The 20,531-nt window shown below is 43.1% G+C and overlaps 1 protein-coding gene across 1 annotated transcript in view; it reads right to left on the bottom strand.

The window, feature by feature from the left end:
• Nucleotides 1-4,657: 4,657 nt before the first annotated feature.
• Nucleotides 4,658-20,531, bottom strand: part of SKOR2 (SKI family transcriptional corepressor 2) — a gene marked incomplete at both ends in the record, with an annotated part of 35,205 nt that continues 19,331 nt past the window's right edge. The window contains 2 exons of the mRNA XM_080919989.1: nucleotides 4,658-4,720; nucleotides 11,840-11,907. Of these exons, the coding sequence (XP_080776115.1) occupies nucleotides 4,658-4,720; nucleotides 11,840-11,907 (131 nt within the window). The remainder of the gene's footprint in view (nucleotides 4,721-11,839; nucleotides 11,908-20,531) is intronic.

Raw genomic sequence — 20,531 nt, 5'->3', positions numbered from 1 at the left:
CAAAATTGAATAAAATCAAAAAGCCAAAAGCAGCCTTTCAGAGTAGGAGGAAGAACTGAGAGTGTAGGTTGATGTCAAGGTGATACATGATCGGACAGTAGAGAGTGGAGCGGGGACAAGGTTGTTGCAAGGCTGGAGAGAAGAGGAAGAAGAATCAAGATGGATCTGGAGAAGGAGGATCTAGATCCAGGCGGTCTTAATTGGTGATAGGTAGATATGAATATTTTTAAAGGGTTTCTATAGGTTGATTTGTCTTATCTGGGTGGGTGTCTTATATCTTGGTCAACTGGTTATAAACTTATTGTGTGGATGTATTGTAGGTTATAAATTTAACATATAAATCTGATTGGTAAATGATTGATTATTGAGTCATGATTTTACCGGGCTGTGGGGAATGAGAGCAAAGTTCCCGGCTGACAGAGAGACAGCTGGGAGAGGGCGGCTCTAGCGGCATGGCAGAGAAGCTGCTGGGGTCCTCGGATCTGGCTCTGTGGCCTGCGTGGAGTGAGAACGTGCGGGAACCAATAGCCACCGATCCATTTTAATTTTTACACCAACACAAGAGTGATCCTCAGGGCTGCAGAACAGAAAGAGATGTAGCCCTTTTCCAATGTATAGATAACAGCAAAGCCATTGCGTGGGATTACACTGTACGGTATTTAGAATCCTGTCTGCTCCTCAGCAGCTCTGGTATCCAAGGAAGTCAAAGAGACGAGGACAGGGAATCCTGGCCTTGGAATCAGTTGCCAGCTGTGTGACCTCCCTAAGCTTCAGTGTTTGAATCTGTGAAATGGGCCTGAAATTGGATCTACCTGACAGACTGGGTCTGCCTTACAACATCTACCTTACAGAGCTGTAAACCACAAAGGTAACAGAGCAAAATCCATCTGCTTCTGGCACAGTTACTACTAAGCTAACGGTAGATACTGTTACAGCTTACAGAGCAGTGTGCCCTGTGAATAAGCCATCCTATGGTGCATTTCCCACTATGTAAAACAATTTAACTATTTCCTGGTAAAGACATGGGTGTTTTAGCCAGTTAGGTGAATGACACTTGCAAAAGTATGAAGGTAATTTAAAAAAAACAGTGATAATTAGATCAATGTTGACATTGTAACATTTTCTATTTGGGGTAGATACTGCAGGCAGGTTATACTGAGGTGTCTAGACAGGAGCTGGTCAGAGCAATAGTTACAGATAAAGAAGAATACCAGAAATGATTCTGAAGTTAAAAATGGGCCCAGAAAAACAAACAAACAAACAAACAAACAATCGGCCAGAGAGATGGGCTCAGTAGCCCTAACTGCTCTTCCAGAGGACAGGGTTCACTTTCCAGCAGTGAGAAGGCTCACAACCATCTGTAACTCCAATTCCAGGATGACACTTTTGACCTCTGTAAACTTCTGCACACATATGGTGCCCATACATACATGATACACTCTTGAGCACACGCACACGTAAAATAGGAAATGTTAAGAATGGCCCAGGTAAGTATCCACTTGTAACCCTTGGACATGTTTCTTAACTCCTCGTTGCTTTCCTGAGCTCGCAATACAACAGACTAGCCAAGCAGAACAACGTCTCATCTAATGGGGCTTGTTTTAGTAGACGCTTTAGAGATAAATAAACTAAACTACCCTCTACACAGCTGGTTTCTAAACAAATAGAATTCATTGCCCCAAAGGGGACTGTGACTAGGTTGAAGGAAGGCTTTAAATAAATCCACTGATAATGAATATATTAAGAGTGAGTTAAGAGTGTTCAGGGCATATGCCCTAACTGTGAGGCTGATGTTAATATGACTAACTTGGCTCTTCTGGTGGAATCACAGTTATTGTGCTGGCCTGGGTAGATGCTTTAATTTGACACACCATGGAATCTCTCATGTTCTAACAGAGGGCCAAAGAAGATTTGTGGAGCAGTGATATGTGGCAGTAGTTGCTGAGCTTATTAAATGGATGCCTGTGGCTTTGAAAAGCTTCCTCCCCTTAATATTTATATTGGCATCCACTGGGTGGCATGAACGCTACCTTAAGGGTCACTCTTGCATAAGATGTGAATGCATCAGACCCTAATTTGGAAACCTGTGGTCACTCAGGAAGACAGAACTGCCTCTCTCCCTTGGTGTAATGATTTTTATCTTGTCATCTCTCTTGGGGAAACTCCTCCCTGGTTCTACAAAGTCTGAGACCATCTCTAACAGCATGGTCGTGATTCTCTGCTTGGCTAGGTTAGCTAAGCAGTTAAGTAACCGCTAATCTTCCCAAAGCACCAGGGTCTACTTAGAGAAATCCCTGTTGTCTGCAAGAATGGAAACAAAATCAGCACGGGGGAAGCATTAGTTACCAAGCATAAATCAATCTCTCTCTCCAGCGTGGCACATCCATGTGCTCTGACACTGCCAGAGATTTCACGATTGTGAGTGTCACTGTGTAGGTGCAAGAACAGCTTTTGAGACGAGCAGGGAAGATGGGATGGGAGGGAAAGAAAGACTCATTGAGGTTCTTGCCCATGTATCAAGCCACCCTCTAATGGCTGAATCTCACAAGTACTGAGTCAAACATTCAATACAATATCTTTTATGTGAAGCTCATAAATATGCAAAATTAACTCCTCTTGGGGGCAGGACATGGGAGAAATTTCCTGGGACCAAGGCAAGACAACCATCAAATTCTTGGAACCTAAAAGCAAACTTATCTTGTAAATACTGACTCCATTTTGACTGCAGGCTTTGCCATTTATTTGGCGTCCTAATTTGCAGGCTTTGCCAAAAATGAGAGGTATACAAAGATTATTTTTAAACACTCATGCTAATATTTTTTTCTGTGATGTGAAGGAAATAGCTTGGCACTTCCAATACTGATTAACACTCATTGGGGTTGTTCTTGGCTTGATTACCTTGATATCCTGATTTAAGATGAAATCTGAACTCCATAAAAAAAATTCTCATTCGCTTTACTAGTACCAAATGACTCTACCATAATGTGGAGAAAAAAAAAATCAACAAGTCAACATCGGACTTAGTAAAAATATTTCAGTTGAGAGCCAAACTCACACGGACCTCTGAGTTTAACTTTATGGAGCTAGTGTGGGATACTGTCACTTTAATCTCGGGCTGAGAACAAGATGTCCAGGATGGAGTTGACAGCACTGTGTCTAAGGTTGTGTGCCTTGGCACCTCTTCTTGGCTCGGTAACACAGTCATAAAATGTCATATACTCTCCTCTCTGTGTTTCATTTCCCGGTGTAAAAAATGAAGAGTCAGCATAGGGGTATTTTACAGAACTTGAAGGGACAGAAGGAATGTGACATTATCATTATCAAATACTGAAATGTACTCCTGATAAGAGACTGCATGGTAGATACAATGTGCAGAAGAGAGGCTCGGGCAAGAGAAAGAATAATGAACCTCCTTTGTAAGGCTTTCCCTCCCAAATAGAATCTAGTAAGTCAGAAACTCGATTCAGAGGAGGGATGTCTAACAGCTTCGGAAGGGATTGGACAAAACGCGCCACTTGCCCATGAGCAGGAGGAAATGCTACCCTGAGCCTTAGAAGACCGCTCGACAGGTGAAGTCCTTGCTGTGAAAACACAAAGACCTGAGCTGGAATCCTCGGTACCCATAGAAAACCTGGGTCTGGTGTCCCATATCTGTAACTCAGGCGCTGGGGTGAGGGGATGGGTGGAGACGGGTGGATCATGGTAGCTTGCTGCCCCTAGTCTAGCTGAAAGGGTGACTTCCGGTTTCAGAGAAGGTACTGAATCAAAAAATAAGATGGGGAGCAATATAGGAAGACAGCCAGCAATGACTTCAGGCCTCCACATTTTGCATAGATGGGTGTTCCTGCATATTTATATACAAACCAGGCACATACATGCGCACGTGAACACACACACACACACACACACACACACACACACACACACACACGTGCACGTGCGCACATCTTGGACTTGCCCTGATTCAGAAATTTTGACCTTTAGGTCATCCTAACCTAGTTTCATAGAAACAATCGTGTTCTAGGTAACTAATTAACAAGTGTGTCTTCTTCAAAAGGTTCCAAAGGCTGTTTCTAAAACTGGTAGGCATGCCTTGACTGTAATCAGAGAATTCTTATTGCTTGCTTTCCCTTACGTTTAGATTTTTGCCCTTTAAATTGTTGCCAGGAATGCAACCTTGAAGCTGGTTTCTTTTGAGAGAACTATTTTGGTTTAGGGGAGGCTGGCTCACTATTCCCTGGACAGAAAGTCTTCCTAGTCTATATTACCCCTCAATTCAAGTCACCATGGGTAGTGACTCACCAAGACTCAGACTTGGGGAGACGTTGGGCAACATCGGTTTGAGACGGCACACTGCTATTGTTTCAGAGGGGTAGATAGGCCCCCCAGAGAAAGAAATGTCAGAATAAAATGCTTATTGTTTCTAAAGACTGGATAGAGATGATTTTACATTTAGGAGTTTGCCACATCATTTCTAGGAAGTCATTCATTCAAGAAGTCAGAGCCTGGGATGAGAAACACATCTGGTATGTTGACTTGAATGCTGGATACAACTTTCTCAATCCCTTGGGGTATCACAAACACCTGGAAAATGAACACCCCAGCACTGGCAGGAAGGGTCATTGAGCAAACCCGTCTCTGCTGACAAGCTCACCTCTTAACTTTTGCTGAGATGGGCGCCAAGCTTTTCTTTCCTGATCAAGCTTGCTGCGTAGGGGATCTGTAAGACAGAAACAAGCAGGGCGTCAAGCTGGATACAGATGCTTAGTGGAGACACTTCACCCCCATAACAATGCCAGTGCATCTGTCTTGCAGAGAAGAGAGCTCCCCCTGCTCAGCACTGTGAAGCTGCTGGGGTACAGCATCAGACAAGCTCGTACAGGCCGAGACCAACCGGATTGTCGCTACAGATAATCATTGAGGTTAATGTGAGGCCTTTTCTTTTTAAAAGATATTAATAGAATGGTATTATTAGTATTTGACAAGTGAGATACAATGTTGAAATAGGTCCAATGTCACAAAAGATGAATGTGATTAGAAATGAGTTCAAGGTAATCAGCTTAATTAGAGTGTTTTCTTTATGAAACATGCGATCATTGTGGATCACAAAGAAGACTGAACATAAATTATTACTGTGGGTAAATTCTCAATTACTGATAAGAAGAGCTAGAAATAACTGCACTGAATGGGAGACGTGGTTCATTGTATCTGGAGGGACTTGACAGTTGAGTCTGAATACTGGGTTGTGAATGGAAGCCTATCACATTTGATATGCGACTTTTCATTAGAAAATCCAAACAGCCACATACATTATTTACATTTGCTTTTATACTGACCCCGGTCAAGCAACTCCGCCATTGTGTTACCTGCCTGCATCATTATGAGGTTAAATTTAGGACTCTAAATTTGCATCTATGTTACATTTGAGGAAACAAATATCTAGCCCTCGTTTGATATTTTATTTATTTTTATTTTGTGTGCATGATCGTTTTGCCTGCCTGTGTGTGTTCACATCCGCTTCATGCAGTGCTATGGAAGGTAGATGGGGGTGTCAGAGTCCCTGGGACTACTGTAAGCTACCATGTGGGTGCGGGGAATTGAACCTGGGTCCTTAAAGAGCAGCCAGTGAGCTCAACAGCTGAGCCGTTCCTCCAGCCTCAATACTCAGTCTTTTAGAATGTAACACAAAAGATGACTATTACATACAATAGCAAGGGGAAAATACAATCACTTTTCTTCACCTAGATAATACTTCTTTTTCTCCTTCTTTTTCTCCCTCCCTCCCTCATCTTTTTTCCTTCTTTTCTTTTTTATTTAAAGAAGACTTATTTATTTTATATATGTATAAGTACACTGTAGCTGTCTTCAGACACACCAGAAGAGGGCATAGATCCCAACCACTGAGCCATCCCTTCAGCTCCCTTCTTTTCTTTATAGCTCAGGCTGAACTAAACTTGTGATTATCCTGCCTCAGCCTCCCAAGTACTAGAATTTTGTGTGTGCACCACTGTGCTTGGCTGTGGCATATTTTAATATTTCATTAATGTCACCCCCAGCCTTTTACTGGCTGTTGGCTTTGTTCTCTCCATTCACTCAGTGGTCCACAGGCGACCCTTTATTAATGCAAAGAGACTGTGAGAAGACAGTGCATGCGGTGTCTAAGATAAAGCTGAGCCATTTTGCCATAAAACTGGTCACTTGAATCAGTGTTCCACTGGACGAGAAGAAGATAAAAAGATAAGCACCTCGAAATTTTAAAACAAACACATCTGATAAGGTGCAAGCAGCAGTGCTGAAATTAGCAAAGCACACAACAGCATAAAGTGGCCAGCATTCCGATCTCATACTGTAGAATGTGGGCTGGGGGCCTGTGCTAGTCACTTCTTCCCTTGAATGGAGGTTTTCCATATTGGTGCAGGCTGTAAATACCAAAGAGGATGGGTGACCTCTCTTGTAAGCTGTGTAATAGGAGAGTCTTGAACAGAATTTTATTATTTAGGATAGCAAGATCTGATATAAACCTCTGAGTGAGATAGGTTAACAGTAAGATGTGCTCGGTCCATTTTCCTGTTTACAAAGGGTATTTAAATGAATAGATGCTACAGGACTTTGTAGGGCATGTTGTGCACCAAACAGTGCAGGAGAGAAGTTTATAGCATCCTGGACCACTCACCAAAGGGAGTGAGGCACATGCTAACCCAGAGAAAACGACAGGAATGACGCTGCTGTCAGCCAAGTCTCTCCCTTTCACTTCTCTTCCCTCTCCTTCTGCCCCTCCCTTGCTCACTTTTCTCTGGCTAGAAAAGAGGGGACCATCTCTAAATAACAGCATCAGAGTCTCAGAACTCCAGGTTAGAACTTAAATGGCCACAGAATGTTGTCCTCATATAAATGCAGGGGTTCCGTGTCTGCTTCTTCGGAACAAGGATAAATCGAAAGCCAGGCAATGCAAGGACAAAGAGCAAGTGCTTCTGGCCCTGAATCATAAATGGCAAATAAAGATTATCACATGGCCCACTTGTTCCTTAAAACTATACTAGTTTACGGAGTCTGAGACACACTTTCCCCTGAATATTTTTACATCTCTGAAATTGGACTATTGATGATTGATGGTATATTAGAATTACAGTCGGGAGCTTTTTCTCCTCTATGAATTATTAGGCAATGGTACCTGTTCAACTGATAGTTTCTAAGACTCCATAGAACACAATACTGGATTTACAGATGTCAGCAAACATTCTTGACTTGGGAGCTTCATATTTTAGAGGATCTGTTTAAGCTACTTAGTCCCATGGAAGCCTACTATAGGACTCATGAAAGCTTTCTTTTCATTTTTATCAGTGTGGAAATCACGAGGTTTGGATAGAAAACTTTGCAATATTATATAAGGTACATCTTATCCAATTGACCCCAAGAGGTCAAAAGCATTGGTATCTCACCAAAAAAGATATCTTTCTAGTTTGTGCCAAAGGACAGTTTGGTTTGAGTTCAGACACTCGGGTGAGTCAATATCTCAGAGCTAGAAGGATGAACAGAATACCCCACAAGTCATTGTTAAGACACAGGGCACTTGATCACTAGTGGAAAAAGATGCATGGTGGTCAAAGTCTGTCTGTACTATAGAGTCTTATGGAAGCTTTTATGGAGGTTCAGATTTTCATCAAGCCTAAAGTCTCACAGGGACCTCCTTAACACGTACACTTAACCACAAAGGCAAAGCTGCTTCATGCCTCTGGGAATCTTTTGGCAAAAATAGAAGACAGGAACAGTTCTATCTGTCTTTATGGCAATTTGGTCAAGTTCTCCTCCCAAGGAATACTGGACAAAATCTGAGGAAAGATGGTTGTCACCAAGAGACTGTGTCCTCACTCAGGAGCTGGCTCTGAAATGCTTACAGTTCCTCATCAAAGAGCTACTGTGTTCCCACCACAGGGAGGTGGGGAGCTGGTTTTACAAGTTCACCACAAATGAAACATCAGTACTAAATTTATTGCTTGAATGTTATTTTAACTGAAGGCTTTTAGTGGGGTACTTCCGTTTCCCCAGCTGCCTGTGACTGCAGCTCTCTAGAACAACAGCAGAGGGCACTGCAAGACTGGCACATGTGCTGCATCTCTAAGCCATGCAGTAACGTCAGACAGGTTCAGGGGCCAAGTCTGCGTCTAGCCCTGGATTGATGGGCTGCTCTGGTAGTTGACAGTATTCATGAAGAACTCTGGGTTTGAAGAGCTTACCTTAGGCAAACCTACAGGAATTGCTTATATAAATGCACTTTTAAAAGAATAATTGCCAAATTAACAATTAGAAAGAAATCTCACCAAGTTCTTGCTATAAATTATTACATTTTCTGGGCTTAAGTCTATTTCAATTAAAAGGTTTTGTACTGAGTAGATCATTTTCACTTTCTTTCCAACCCTAATGGACAATGTGTTTTACTTTTAAAAATTGAACATTTTCTCCTGGAGATCCTGCCTTTTATTATGCTAAACACTGAACGTTTTCACAAACTTGCTAAATTTTAAGAGTTTTGCATTTGGTTTTTTAGTAGAGAAATGCCTGCTCTTTTGTAGAAATAAATCTAGCTTCATGAAGAAAATACTTGAAGCATTTGAAAACTCAGGTCAGGGATGTCAGGGAGGACAGATTTCATTTTTTCACACAAGCAGCAGAGAATTCAAATTTTAAGTATGATTTTAAGAGTTAGCTTGTGGCCATTTGTAAATGTTAAGTAAGTTAATTTTGCATGTGCTTGAACACCAGTATCACATTCATTTGTAAGTGCGCAAGGAGACCCCATCACTTGACTGTCTATATCCATTACAGGCTTGTATTAAACAAACTGGAATAAGAAGGAACAGAAATTACAGTCAACAGAGGATCTGAAAACGTAGGAAGCAAAGAAATTCATAATTTTCTTTTTTATGGCAATTATACCCAAGATGCTTCCCATGGAAGTGTTTGAAATGGAACACCGTGTAACAATGCAGAAGAAATGTGCTGTGCATGTACAGGAACCATTACCCAAACATGATGGTTCTAATATATTTTTAATTCTCCAGGATTACAAGATAGGCTAGGCTTTACCTCATCTGAAGAAAGGAGCGGGTATTCTGTGATTCTACGGCATGTAGACTTTGAATGCCAAATGGCCACAGAGGCTGACTTTGTTATCAGGAGGCAAAGTTTGCCACCATATTTATGGACAGAGAGATCATCGACTAAAACCGGGAGAGCAAATCAAAGTGTGGGACTATATCACTCCTTGATGATCTTCAGAGATTCTCTGAAGACATTCCCTCAGCTGTTTTACCGATACATACAGCCGAATAAGGAACCTGATAAGTTAATGTGCAAACAACATCGAGCCTGTTGTGTTGTTTCTAAAGTAGGTAGAAGAATTCTAAAGTGGGTCTTTCCTGCCCCAAATCAACTCTGCTTCCAGGCTCATTTGGTTCCACTACTGCAGACATAATTTTGAGATGGGCCATGCTATTCTGCTGGTCACTGATACTGGTGATCCATCACATGGTTTTTAGGTGCATTCATGTTTATTCTTCATGTGACTTTGGATTATAATATTTCCTTACAGAGGCTCCTTTTGGAGAGAACTGAAACTCGGGGGATGAACGCTGAGTCCAAGTTGGTAGACCTTACAGCCTGTCTGCTAGTTGCAGGGACATATTAGCACAGAACCCCTCTGTAATTTACTAGTGTGCCTTCTTTCAATGATATGAGAGAACACCTGGGGACATCAAGACTGGCCAGGGAAAAACTGAGAAGGAATGAAAAAGAATGGGTGTATTGCATGGGGTGGGGGAGGGCTTGGGGTGACTGGTGCAGAAAAATGTTTGTTTCAAGTGTTGAAGGCTATACACGGGACTGGGTTCTGGAGATAGCCCCAGGTATCTTATTGTAGGGGACTCAAAAGAGAGGAAGAAGGAAAAACAAGCCATGTTTGTTTTATTAATTTTTATGTTGTTTGCCTGTGTGTCTATACAGGAATTATACTGTACCTAAAAAGGTGTGTGTGTGTGTGTGTGTGTGTGCACGCACACAGGAGCACACGTGTGTTGGGGGGTTGTGTCTTAGCTCTCCAAAGGTTTCAATCACCCCAGGAGCACTTTACTACCTAGTGGGGCATGACGTAATAACACTCGCTGTGTTTAGTAAGACCAGCTTGTGTCTTTCATGCATCTAGAAAGACCCAAGACATTTTCTCTTCTAGCGTCAGTGCCTGCTATTGTACGGATACACCGTTCTTCCCCTGTCACTGAAGAAACTGTCAAAGGAAATTAAGACATTAAAATTAAGCAACTAGCTTTAAAAGCTGCCCTGAAATGAACGCCCAACTCCTTTCCTATAGGAAGTCTAGCTCTATTTGTGGTCATCTGGAAATCCCAATTCTTCTTTGTTTCTTGAACAACAATTTCCGTTTTAAAAACCAGAAAAAGAGACACTTTATGTTAATTAAGTCAGGTCTTAACATTCTGCCCCGTGCCTGTATTTATTCTCTTTCTTGAGGGAGAAACAATAGGTATTCACTTTGAGGGGTTTTTAGCTCTTACAGCAGAAAAAGGCTGAGAAGTTTGTTTTCACTCTTTGTATGCAATGTCTTATCGATTAATTAAGAATATCCTCAGCTTCCCAGTGAATTCAAGTATAAACAAAAACAACACACACACCACCAGCAACACCACCACCACCAAAGACACCACTACCACTAACAACAACCTAAACCCACAAGAACAACGCTCTGAGCAAAATAAAAGTTTTCCAATCCTGGGGTCATTAATGAGCACCCGAGACCAGAGGAGCCACAGTGAGAATGTCACAGTTCTTATAAATTCCATTTTTAGCTGAGACTCCCCCAAGCAGAAGATGTAATGAACCTAAGCCTGCTTTAGCCACACTCAGGAATCTCTGTGAGCATGGGCGTGCCTCCTTCTTCCATACAAAGAAAAAGTGAGCAACCGTCTCTCTCAAACAATCCCGATAGAACCGCATAGTTGGCTCTTAAGACGAGAAAGACACTTGAGACATGCTCAGTGGTCTGAGAGTAGAAACAGATCCACTAAAAACAATATCAAATGGCCCAAATTATGACAACCGTGCTTCCAAAAGTCGGCATAAATCTTTATCCAGACGTTTTTAAAATAAATCTCAGGAATACCAAGTACAAATTATTTTCCCTATTGTTTGCTCTTTAAAAAATGACGAAGCTTGGGGGGCCAATTTAAAAACCTAGGGCTTATACCACACGCATCTGTGCGAGGTGAAGCTTTCGGAAAGCAAACCCTCCAAAACAAGGTCCTCTGTCTCTCTGTGTCCTCCTGACTGCTACTTCCATTTAAAGGAACCACTTTGAGACTAGGATAGAGAAGACTGTTTCCTATGGAAATGATTTGCTTCTTTTCATCAACCCTCGAGCGCCTGTAATTGGTTAATTGTGTGTATACTCTGCTCTATTGACCAGCGAGGGCCCCCGGCTGGTGAGGGGTGCAGAGGGCAGGAGTTAGTGGCCCTTCTGTGAATTCCCATCTCATCTCTGCATGGTGCCTGCGAATTTATGCAGGGGAAGAATGCTGAGTACCTCTAGTTTGCCCACAGAGACAATGCACACATCTGTGTATTAACACATGGGAGGTAGTTACAGTTAGAAGAAACACACTGACACATCTGTTTGCTCTGAGCCTACGTAAATCCCTTGGTAATTAGCATCTCAACCAGCTGAGAGGTAAGTGGACCCAAGGACTGCCTGCAAACCACTGTGGTACTCATTGAGGGCTCTAAAAACAAATCAGGGATGCTGCATGCATTTATAAACAGAAATGTGCCTTACGATTTGTAACTGCTGCACCATCTCTTCCCGGTAAGCCAGTTCCCTTTTCATCTGATCCTGAAAGTTATCTGGAAAAGAGAGAAACAGAAGGAAACTAATGAAGATGCAAAAATCCAGGTTTAGTGCACATTTGGCCCTCCGAATCCTAGACTTCAGTTATGAGGATTGAGCCAACCTTAGAACATCAACAACATGACCTCGAACCTGTAATAAACAAAATGGAGTACCTTCTGCCCACACAGCATCTGTCTGTATCAGAGATAGAGACATCGGCTGAGAGCAGAGCTTCTGAAACCGTTTCCACTCAGGAATGTGTTTCATCATTTGTGTGACCCAGGTATGTGGGTATAAAAATAGGCATACGAGACAAACATTGCTTGATATATAAATCATGAAGGAGTTTGTTTGAAAATGGTTCTCTAGCACCTCAGGTGGCTATGGCTAATTTAACTTTATGTGAAGAGTTAAGCATTGGCAGACTATGGGATACTACAGGGTATCTTTAGCATTTGTCCGAGTTGATGGACATTCTGATCTTGTAACTCTCAATACGGAGAATGTGGTTTTGCATAGACGTGTACCACAAAATGGCAGAAGTATGCTTAGGGCCATTTCAAAAATTATTAAAAATTCTATCCTAATCCAAAACCAAATTTTTTTATTGATTCTTTTAGGAAAATGCAAGTCAGAAGCACAAACAGCAATCAATCAAACAAACAAACAAACAAAGGAGCATTCTAACACCATATAGTCAAAAGATAAATTAAATTGATTTTTTTTTTCCTTTTAGAGACAGGGTTTCTCTGTGTAATAGCCCAGGGTGTCATGGACCTGCTTTGTAGAGCAGGCTGGCCTTGAACTCACAGGTATCCCCCTGCCTCTACCTCCTAAGTGATGGGATTAAAGGTGTGCACCACCACGGCCGGCTAAATTGATTCTGATTTGCTAAAGAATGATGGTAGGGAGATATAAAAAAAATCTGTGTTCTGGGTTCTTGAGAGATGTCACAAGAAGACTAGTTATTCTTCTAGAGGCCCCTGGGCATTCTCATAGGGGCTCACAACTGTGTAATTCAGGGTCCTGTATCTTCCTCCGCCCTCCGTTGGCACTTGGCATATAAAACTAAATAATTAAAAATTATTTTCTGGAACTAAATCATTATGTTTAAAGGGCACAAAACGTTGTGTGTGTGTGTGTGTGTGTTTGTGTGTGTGTGTGTGCGTGTTAATTATGAAGTTCAAAACACACAGTTCATAAGCCACAGAGCGCCTGTAGCATTTCTTGGCTCTGCACGACTTCTTCAGCAAGCCAGTGGTCAGCGGGGAAATACGGTTGTATGATGTGTGCTGCCCCAACAGCTTCATTCACTATGCCTTTGGTTTCCAAAGAACTTTTGGTTATTTAATGTTCAGAAACTTTTACTGTTGCCCCAGTTTGCAGGACCCCCACATTCACTTATGTGACACCATGTGGGGGTTGTAGCCCATGGTGTGTTAGTTGGAGTCCAAAGTATGTGGGAAGATTTACGTGGGTTGAATGAAAACTGGCACATTCATGAAATTTTGTTATGTGCAGAGGTTCCTGGAGTTAATCCCAATGGATACTGAAGAATGACTACATTTGAAAAATATGGCTGACAGCATCCTATAGTCTCCTGACCCTTTTAGGCTTCAGTTCTCTCCTCCCCCTCTTCCCTCCTCGCCTCCCCTCTTCCTCCCTTCCATTTTCTCTCTCTTTCTCTTTCCTTTCCCTCCCCCTCCCCTTCCCCCTTCCTTGTCCTTTTCTTTTTAAGACAAGATCTGTGTAGCTCTGGCTGGTTTAGAGCTCTCTAACCAGGCTGGCCTTGATATTTCTGCCTCCCAAGGATGACAAGAACATGTCCCAGGTCTGATTCTTTTAATTTGTAAGTAAACCATTTAGTTACTTAAAGATACGTTTTTCAACACTATAATTTGGTTGGACTACACAGGGAATTCTGAGAGGTAAATACCATCTCTTTCTCAGTATCTCATGCCCCATCGAGTCTGTTTCTTGGTATGTAAGAATCACCCAGAAGTGTGCATTGCAGACATGTTCTCTACCTGTGCAAGTCACAGCCTGGAAAGTTCCTACTGTCTGCAGACCTATCAGTGAGGAAGGGTGCAGCTCAAGCCATGGGAACTGCAGGGAGTGCTGAACACTGTGCATGTGATGCCTTCTGGGTGAGTAAGAAAATGCTTGCCAAGATCCCTTACCACTTAGTGCCCTGTACCCCAGCCCTCCTCTCCAAAGAGCAAGCCTTCCCATCCCGTGCCAGCCCTGTCCTGGTCTTCTTTAGTCTCATGAACGCTATAGACTTGGCCATAATCCGAGGGAAGGGGAAATTTAAGAGACACGCAATACAAAATAGTGTTGACATTATATGTGTTAATTATTTTAATTTTTTTCTAAATGCCTTTAAAACTTATAGCACAGCACAGCATAGCATAGCTTAGCATGTTCTCTATGGGCTTGTTTTTTAAAGTGTAGTCCTGGATAACTTGGCTTTTCCCCTTTAAAAAACAAGACAAACAGCATGGATTCACACTGCAGTTGTGGCTGATAGGCAGACTCTTGGAGAAACTAAAAACCCCACCCACCATTTGTCCTTTCTTCTTTCTTTACCGTTACAGTCTAACTGGCAGTGGCTCTGCTGTGCTCCCCACCAGCTCCCTTGTCACCCCCATGTGCTGGTGCCTCTTTCTAAGCAGGCTTCTGTTGGGCCTCACACCTCTAGTTCCTCCTCTGAAAATCTCTGCCATTTCCCTAATTCTGCCTGAAAAAAAAAATCATTGGCTTCCCAACATTTTGAAGGTCACACATTCTTAGTCTCTGGGCATAAAAATAATTGGTCTTCCACTTTCTTGGCATTTACCTTTTTATACAGTTATGATTCCTTCCTCCAAACCCAAGGTGTACGTTATCATTTGTGTTTGAAAGGCATCCCTACTTTCACTTCTAAATGTGCCGAGGAAGACTTTACAGTAGAGGGGCTGGGGTGGGTCAATGAGGAGGGAGTTGGTGGGGAGGGCAGTCCTGGGCAGAGGGGTAAACAGCATCCTAGGGAGGAAGGAGGAAGGGGCATCGCAGGTGACCTGGTAGGCTCTGGGAGAGGGCAAGGGGGAAAGTCCAGGAACAGTACAAGCCATCCACCCACTCTCCGGCTTTCAAACAGACATCATGTTCCTGTCTCTGGACCCTTGTTCCTGCTGTGCTCTACTCTTACAGCAATTCCTTCATTTTCCTAAATCCCAGTTCAAATACTTCTTCCTTGTAAAAAAGCCTTTTTCCTTGATTCTCCTGCCAGAATCAGCCATCTTTCTTTTGCGCTCTTCCAGCCAGCTGCCTGTATCCCTTACACACCCACAGCACGTATTACTAGCTGGACTACACCTGTCTTCCAGATAGTCATATACTGAGTTCACAGGACAGCAAGAAGATTGAGAAAAACACAGCAGTATAACCAGGGGGTCAGGGCTCTGGTGCCATTGGTAAGTGCCCTGTTCTGTGTCCCTGAGCCTTCCCCAGAAGGAATCCGGTGAGACTGATGCCCCTGAGAAATATTCTTGCTCTAGCATTTTAAGATTTGATGACAAAGCAAGTGGATTTTGTCAGGGACATATGCCCTTTCTGCTTTCCCATGCTGGGAACAGAAGTGTCTGTTTCTGATTTGCTCTGGTACTAATTAAAAGTAAGGTACTGTTGGAGTAAGGAATTGGCGACCATTCCACATCAGGAGGCATTAAACTAGGTCGGAGTCCACAGTCTGGGCACAAGGCAACTAGAGAAAAGCCTACCACAAACTGCCCTGGTATTAAAGCTTTCTCCCATGGCCTGCTCCCAGAACCTCCATATTGCTTAGCAGACAAGAGTCCTTCCTTCCTTCCTTCCTTCCTTCCTTCCTTCCTTCCTTCCTTCCTTCCTTTCTTCCTTCCCTTTTCCTTCCTTCTTCCCTTCCTTTTTTCTTCCCTTCCTTCCTTCATCTATCCTTCCTTTTATGTTTCCTTCTTTCCTTTCTTTCTCCCCTGTGAGAAGAGAAAAGGAATCCACTTTTTTCACAGTGGATTCCTCTGTTCATCCAGTGATCTGCCCAGAGTGCCTAGGGGTGGTCAGGGAAGATAAAGGGCGGCCAGGAGCTGGTGACCTAGCTGGGGCACTTGCCTGGATCCTAGAAGGTTCCGGGGAGTAGGGTGGAAAAGCAAAGGGCAATTTAGGTTCACAAAACATTTAAACTACACATTCCCTAGTTCATATCGACGCTCTGCTGTGATGCAGTGAATACGGGTCCTTAAGAGGCAGCGCATCATGGGTTAGAGAAATGGGTAATGTTTTTCTAAATTGGAGTGGGAAAGAGCATCTTGGAAAAAGGCCAAGAGCAAAGGATTTATGAATCTTTCATTTTATTTTCTTTGAACCCAAATTTAGCAGTTTAGGCTAGCTTCAAGCTCATTATGTAGCTGAGGCTGACTCTGATCTCCTAAACCTCCTGCTTCTATGTCCCCAGTGCTGAGATTACAAGCATGTAGTATTATATCCAAGACTGATGGATTTGATTAGAGATAAACAGAAAATTTCATCATGAAAACAAGTATACCTTCAACTTCCCACAAAACACCATAGTTAACATTTAAAGGTAAATTTAAGGAATACTGGTTACACTCAAATAATTGATACTTTATTATTTAAGGAGATTCTGCCTGGGGGAACTGTATCTCAGGGTCGAATGCTTGCCTAGCTGCTTAAGGTCTTGGGTTTCCTTCCATATGGGGGAAAAAGAAATTCCTACAAATCAGTAACAAAGTAACACATCAAAAGAAAGTGGTGGGGAGAGTATATTATAAGGCTCACAAGACATTTAGAGGCTGATAAACAAAATGTGGTCAACGTGCCAGCCTGGGAAGGAAAAAAAAAAATAGAAAAGATGCTCCATGTGTTGCCAAGGACAGGAATGCTCACTGGTGCGTCCTTTCTAGGAAAGGGCTTGAAGTTAGTAAGAGATTTTCAAGTTTACATCCTTCCACAGAGCGGTTCATTTAGGAACAACACAAAGACAGTAGTAATCCCGTGCACAGGCTGCAATGGCACCCTCGTCTGGAACTCTGGACAAGACTTGTCCAACATGCTTATTTTTCACGTCTTTAAAATAAAAAGTACTTTAAAAAATGTCATATATGTGTACTATATTCATATAATTTCTTCTCTAATTCCTTCCACACAGCCCATGCCCCCTAAAATTCTTTAATATATTCTTAAATGTTTTTTTCTTAGTATGTATATTTTTCTTATTAGTATTTACTATACATATACACTTTCTTTAATATATATTTAATATATTAAATGCATTATTAAATGATGTGTACATTAAATGATATATACAGGAAAACAACCTGCTGAGCCTATTTTGTGTTTCTCACATGTCTATGTTTTTAGGGCTGGCCACTTGGTATTAGCTAATTAGTGGGCTCCTCTTTAAAAGATGTACATATTTTTAGTAGAAAGACTAAAATATTAACATATTAATTGTCTTTGGGGTGTGTGGCTGTGTAACAAGATTATTAGTGACTTCCTCTCTTCCCTTTATATATCTGTCCAATTTTTTTTTGTGATAAGTATGTGTATGACTTTTGAGATTAAAAGACTGCCAATTCGAAAATTAAAAGGTCTCTTAAATTTTTGCAATATTCAGTCACTGATGAAGGCACAGAGATGAAAGCTCACCGCTGAGAAAGGTGATGCAGAGCTTCCTGCCAGCCAACATGGCGTAAGGCTCAGCTCAGCATGGCAGCTGACAATACTTTGAAAGCACACTTTCCCTAACAGCCACTGTGTACGGCATGCGTTCTTGGGACGTTGAGTAAGGACACCCATCCGGCACGTCCGGCTCATGGAATCTCTATTCACAGAGCAGTAGTCAAGGGGCTCACCAATACCTTTTCCTCACTGTTTGAAGCAACTCTGGGGACCTCTGAACTGTCAGTGTTTGGGAATTCTCACCCACTCTCAGCTCAGGTGAGGCCATGAAAAGAGACAGGAAGAAGAAGAGCAACCAAGTGTAAAACGGAATCCCTGTGACCGGAGTTCAGCCCCAAGAAACCATCTAGAAATGCTAGGCATGGCTTCACAGATATGCAATCCTGTGACGGGGAGGCAGAGGCAGGAGTATCTCTTGCGATAGGTTGCCAGCCAGCCTAGTATAATTGGTGAGGGCCAGGAAAGACCCCATCTCAAAGGAGAGAGCTTGTCTGAGGAATGATCTCCCCATCTCAGCTATTTCTGGCTTCCACAGTATGTATCTATGTGCATGTGCTCCTGTAAACACATTTGTCCATCTCTGACGAACATGCACATAAAAATAGAAAACTAAGAAATAAGTTACCAGAAAATACATCCGAAAAGTGATACTTTATGAGAATCTAAATTGAGGGCACTCTAGACAAACCCCAACATTCACAATGCTCTGTCCGTTAATGCACCCCCATGTGACTGACTAGGCTGTCCACTCTCTTCTCTGAAAGGCTACGAGTTTCTCTTTAAACCCGCAGCAGAGCACCTCCGTGCAACAACCTTTGCTGATGCGGTATCATCCTTCACGGTCAACGTTAATTTCAAATACGACATCCACATGTGTGTCAACTACTTCCTAAGCGCAGTCCGTACCCACAGTATACCAATGTTGGAAGTGGCCACATAGGAGTGTTGGGGAACGGGACAGCAGCACGGTGGGGTGGAAGTTCCCACAGACCACCGGAGACAAACACCCAGGTATAAACTCTAAGAGGGTGTCGGTGTAGGAGGGCCTCCCAGTGGTGGCACCGATCCGGGAGGAGGACTTGAGCAGGGGAGGGCCAAGAGAGCTAGAGGGACCAGAAATGAGAGAGCAGAGAAGGGAAGAGGAGAAAATGTGCGGAGGGTACCGGGTGTGGGCTTTCGCCAGGCAAGAGCTAATGTAGATACTTTAATAAGCCTGAGTCAGCTGGGCTGAAGATTCTTGGAAGCAGAACTTGATGTTAAAGGTGGCGTTTTAGGGGGTGGTGCGAGCTGGAGTAAAGAGGAGTGGCAGTGGGTACCCTAACTTCCGTTCTGCTGCTGCGCAGTTGGAAAAGAGGCTGGGAGTGTGCCTCCTGCTAGCAAGGGTGCATGCTGCTGCCAGGCCTGGAGCTCTCAGCCTGCCTACCTGCCTGGTGCTGCGGTCCTGTCGCCTCCTGACCCGGGCATGGTCAGGTAGGAATGCTCATGAATTTTAGTTCTGAGGAGCCCTTTGACACAGATAGAATTTAGCTGGCCTCGCCCTCCCCACCCCAGACTTCTGTCTTCTACTAAGGACGCGGGCTCTTCTTCCCACCGGAAGCAGGCTGGCTCCTCCGTCCCCCTCTTCCCCTCTTTATTCAATTCTTTCCTCTCTATCCTCCTGTTCTTTATCCCCGAGTTCATTTTCTCCCCCTCCTTTCTCCTCACCCTCATATTACACCTGCTCATTATCTATGTCCAGAACTCATTTTTTGTGACTCCGCTTAGCCCTCAGAGCCACACAAAGGCCCCACAGCCTCATGTTTTAGCGATCCTCCCTCCGTGTATCTCAGAACTGAGTCTCCCCCTCCTCACCCTATGTCATCATTACCACCTCGGACTACAGACGGCAGCTACCGAATAGCTAACTTAAACGCAAGGACTGTGTCACCTTGTGCCTTCATCCTGAGAGACAGGAATTATCGGTTCCTTCCAGTTGGAAGATTTTAGGTCAGGCAACTACGGAGGAGAAGCTTGCTCAGGTCTGGTAGATTTCAGAACTTGGGTTCCCAATGGCCACACCCTATAGCTCTTTGTCTGTGACTGTGAAGGTCTGCCCACCTTTGTAAAAAGCTGTTCAGACCTCTTAGAGTCTTCTGCCCTTCCTCAGGCATGGCGTTCCAGAGCTCAGATTAGCTCTTCCCATCAGGGAAGGCTGAGTCTGCATGCTGGCCTACCACAGTCCTACTTAGATAACAAAACCACAACGTGTGTTTACAGGTTTCATTGTGTGAAGCTCTCTCTCTCTCTCTCTCTCTCTCTGGTGTATCTAAACCAAACATTATTCAAAGTTGGTATAAGTACCCCACTTCCTTGGAAGGTGGAGCAGGTTACAGATTTCCAAAACTGGAAAATGTTTTTTATTGCAATACTCTGTATGTGTGACAGTCACAGGCTAGCTCAGGTCAACTCAGATCAAAATGACTGCTAGGTTCTGGTTTTGCTCATTACAGTGTTTTTGTTTTCTGTATGGTGGTGGGGCTGAACTCAGGGCTGAGTTATGCCCTAGCCCAGTCTTACATTATTTTATTGTACACGATTTAGGTTAGAGTAAGGACAATGTATAAGTATACACATTACTGTGAATTACTTAATCCCTTAAATGACTATTAATTAGATGTTACCAATAGAACAAATTATGACCACACTGGCCTCACAGGGATGAGAGGGCACATTGGGCCTTAACTGGACCAGAACCCATTCTGCTAGGTCAAAAAACATCGGTCCTTCAGCTCCACAATCAGAACAGTTTAGATACGTGGGACCAAGTCATTTGTTCCTCTCTCTGCTGTGAGACCACAGGTTACATCCTTCCCAAAGCTGGGGCTTTGTGCAGCTCAGGTTTTGTGACATCCAGATTACATGAGGCATGCCAGCATCCTAAAGT

Source organism: Micromys minutus (assembly GCF_963924665.1).
Source record: "Micromys minutus genome assembly, chromosome: 8".
NCBI lineage: Eukaryota > Metazoa > Chordata > Mammalia > Rodentia > Muridae > Micromys > Micromys minutus.
This window is presented reverse-complemented; position numbering and strand designations above follow the sequence as displayed.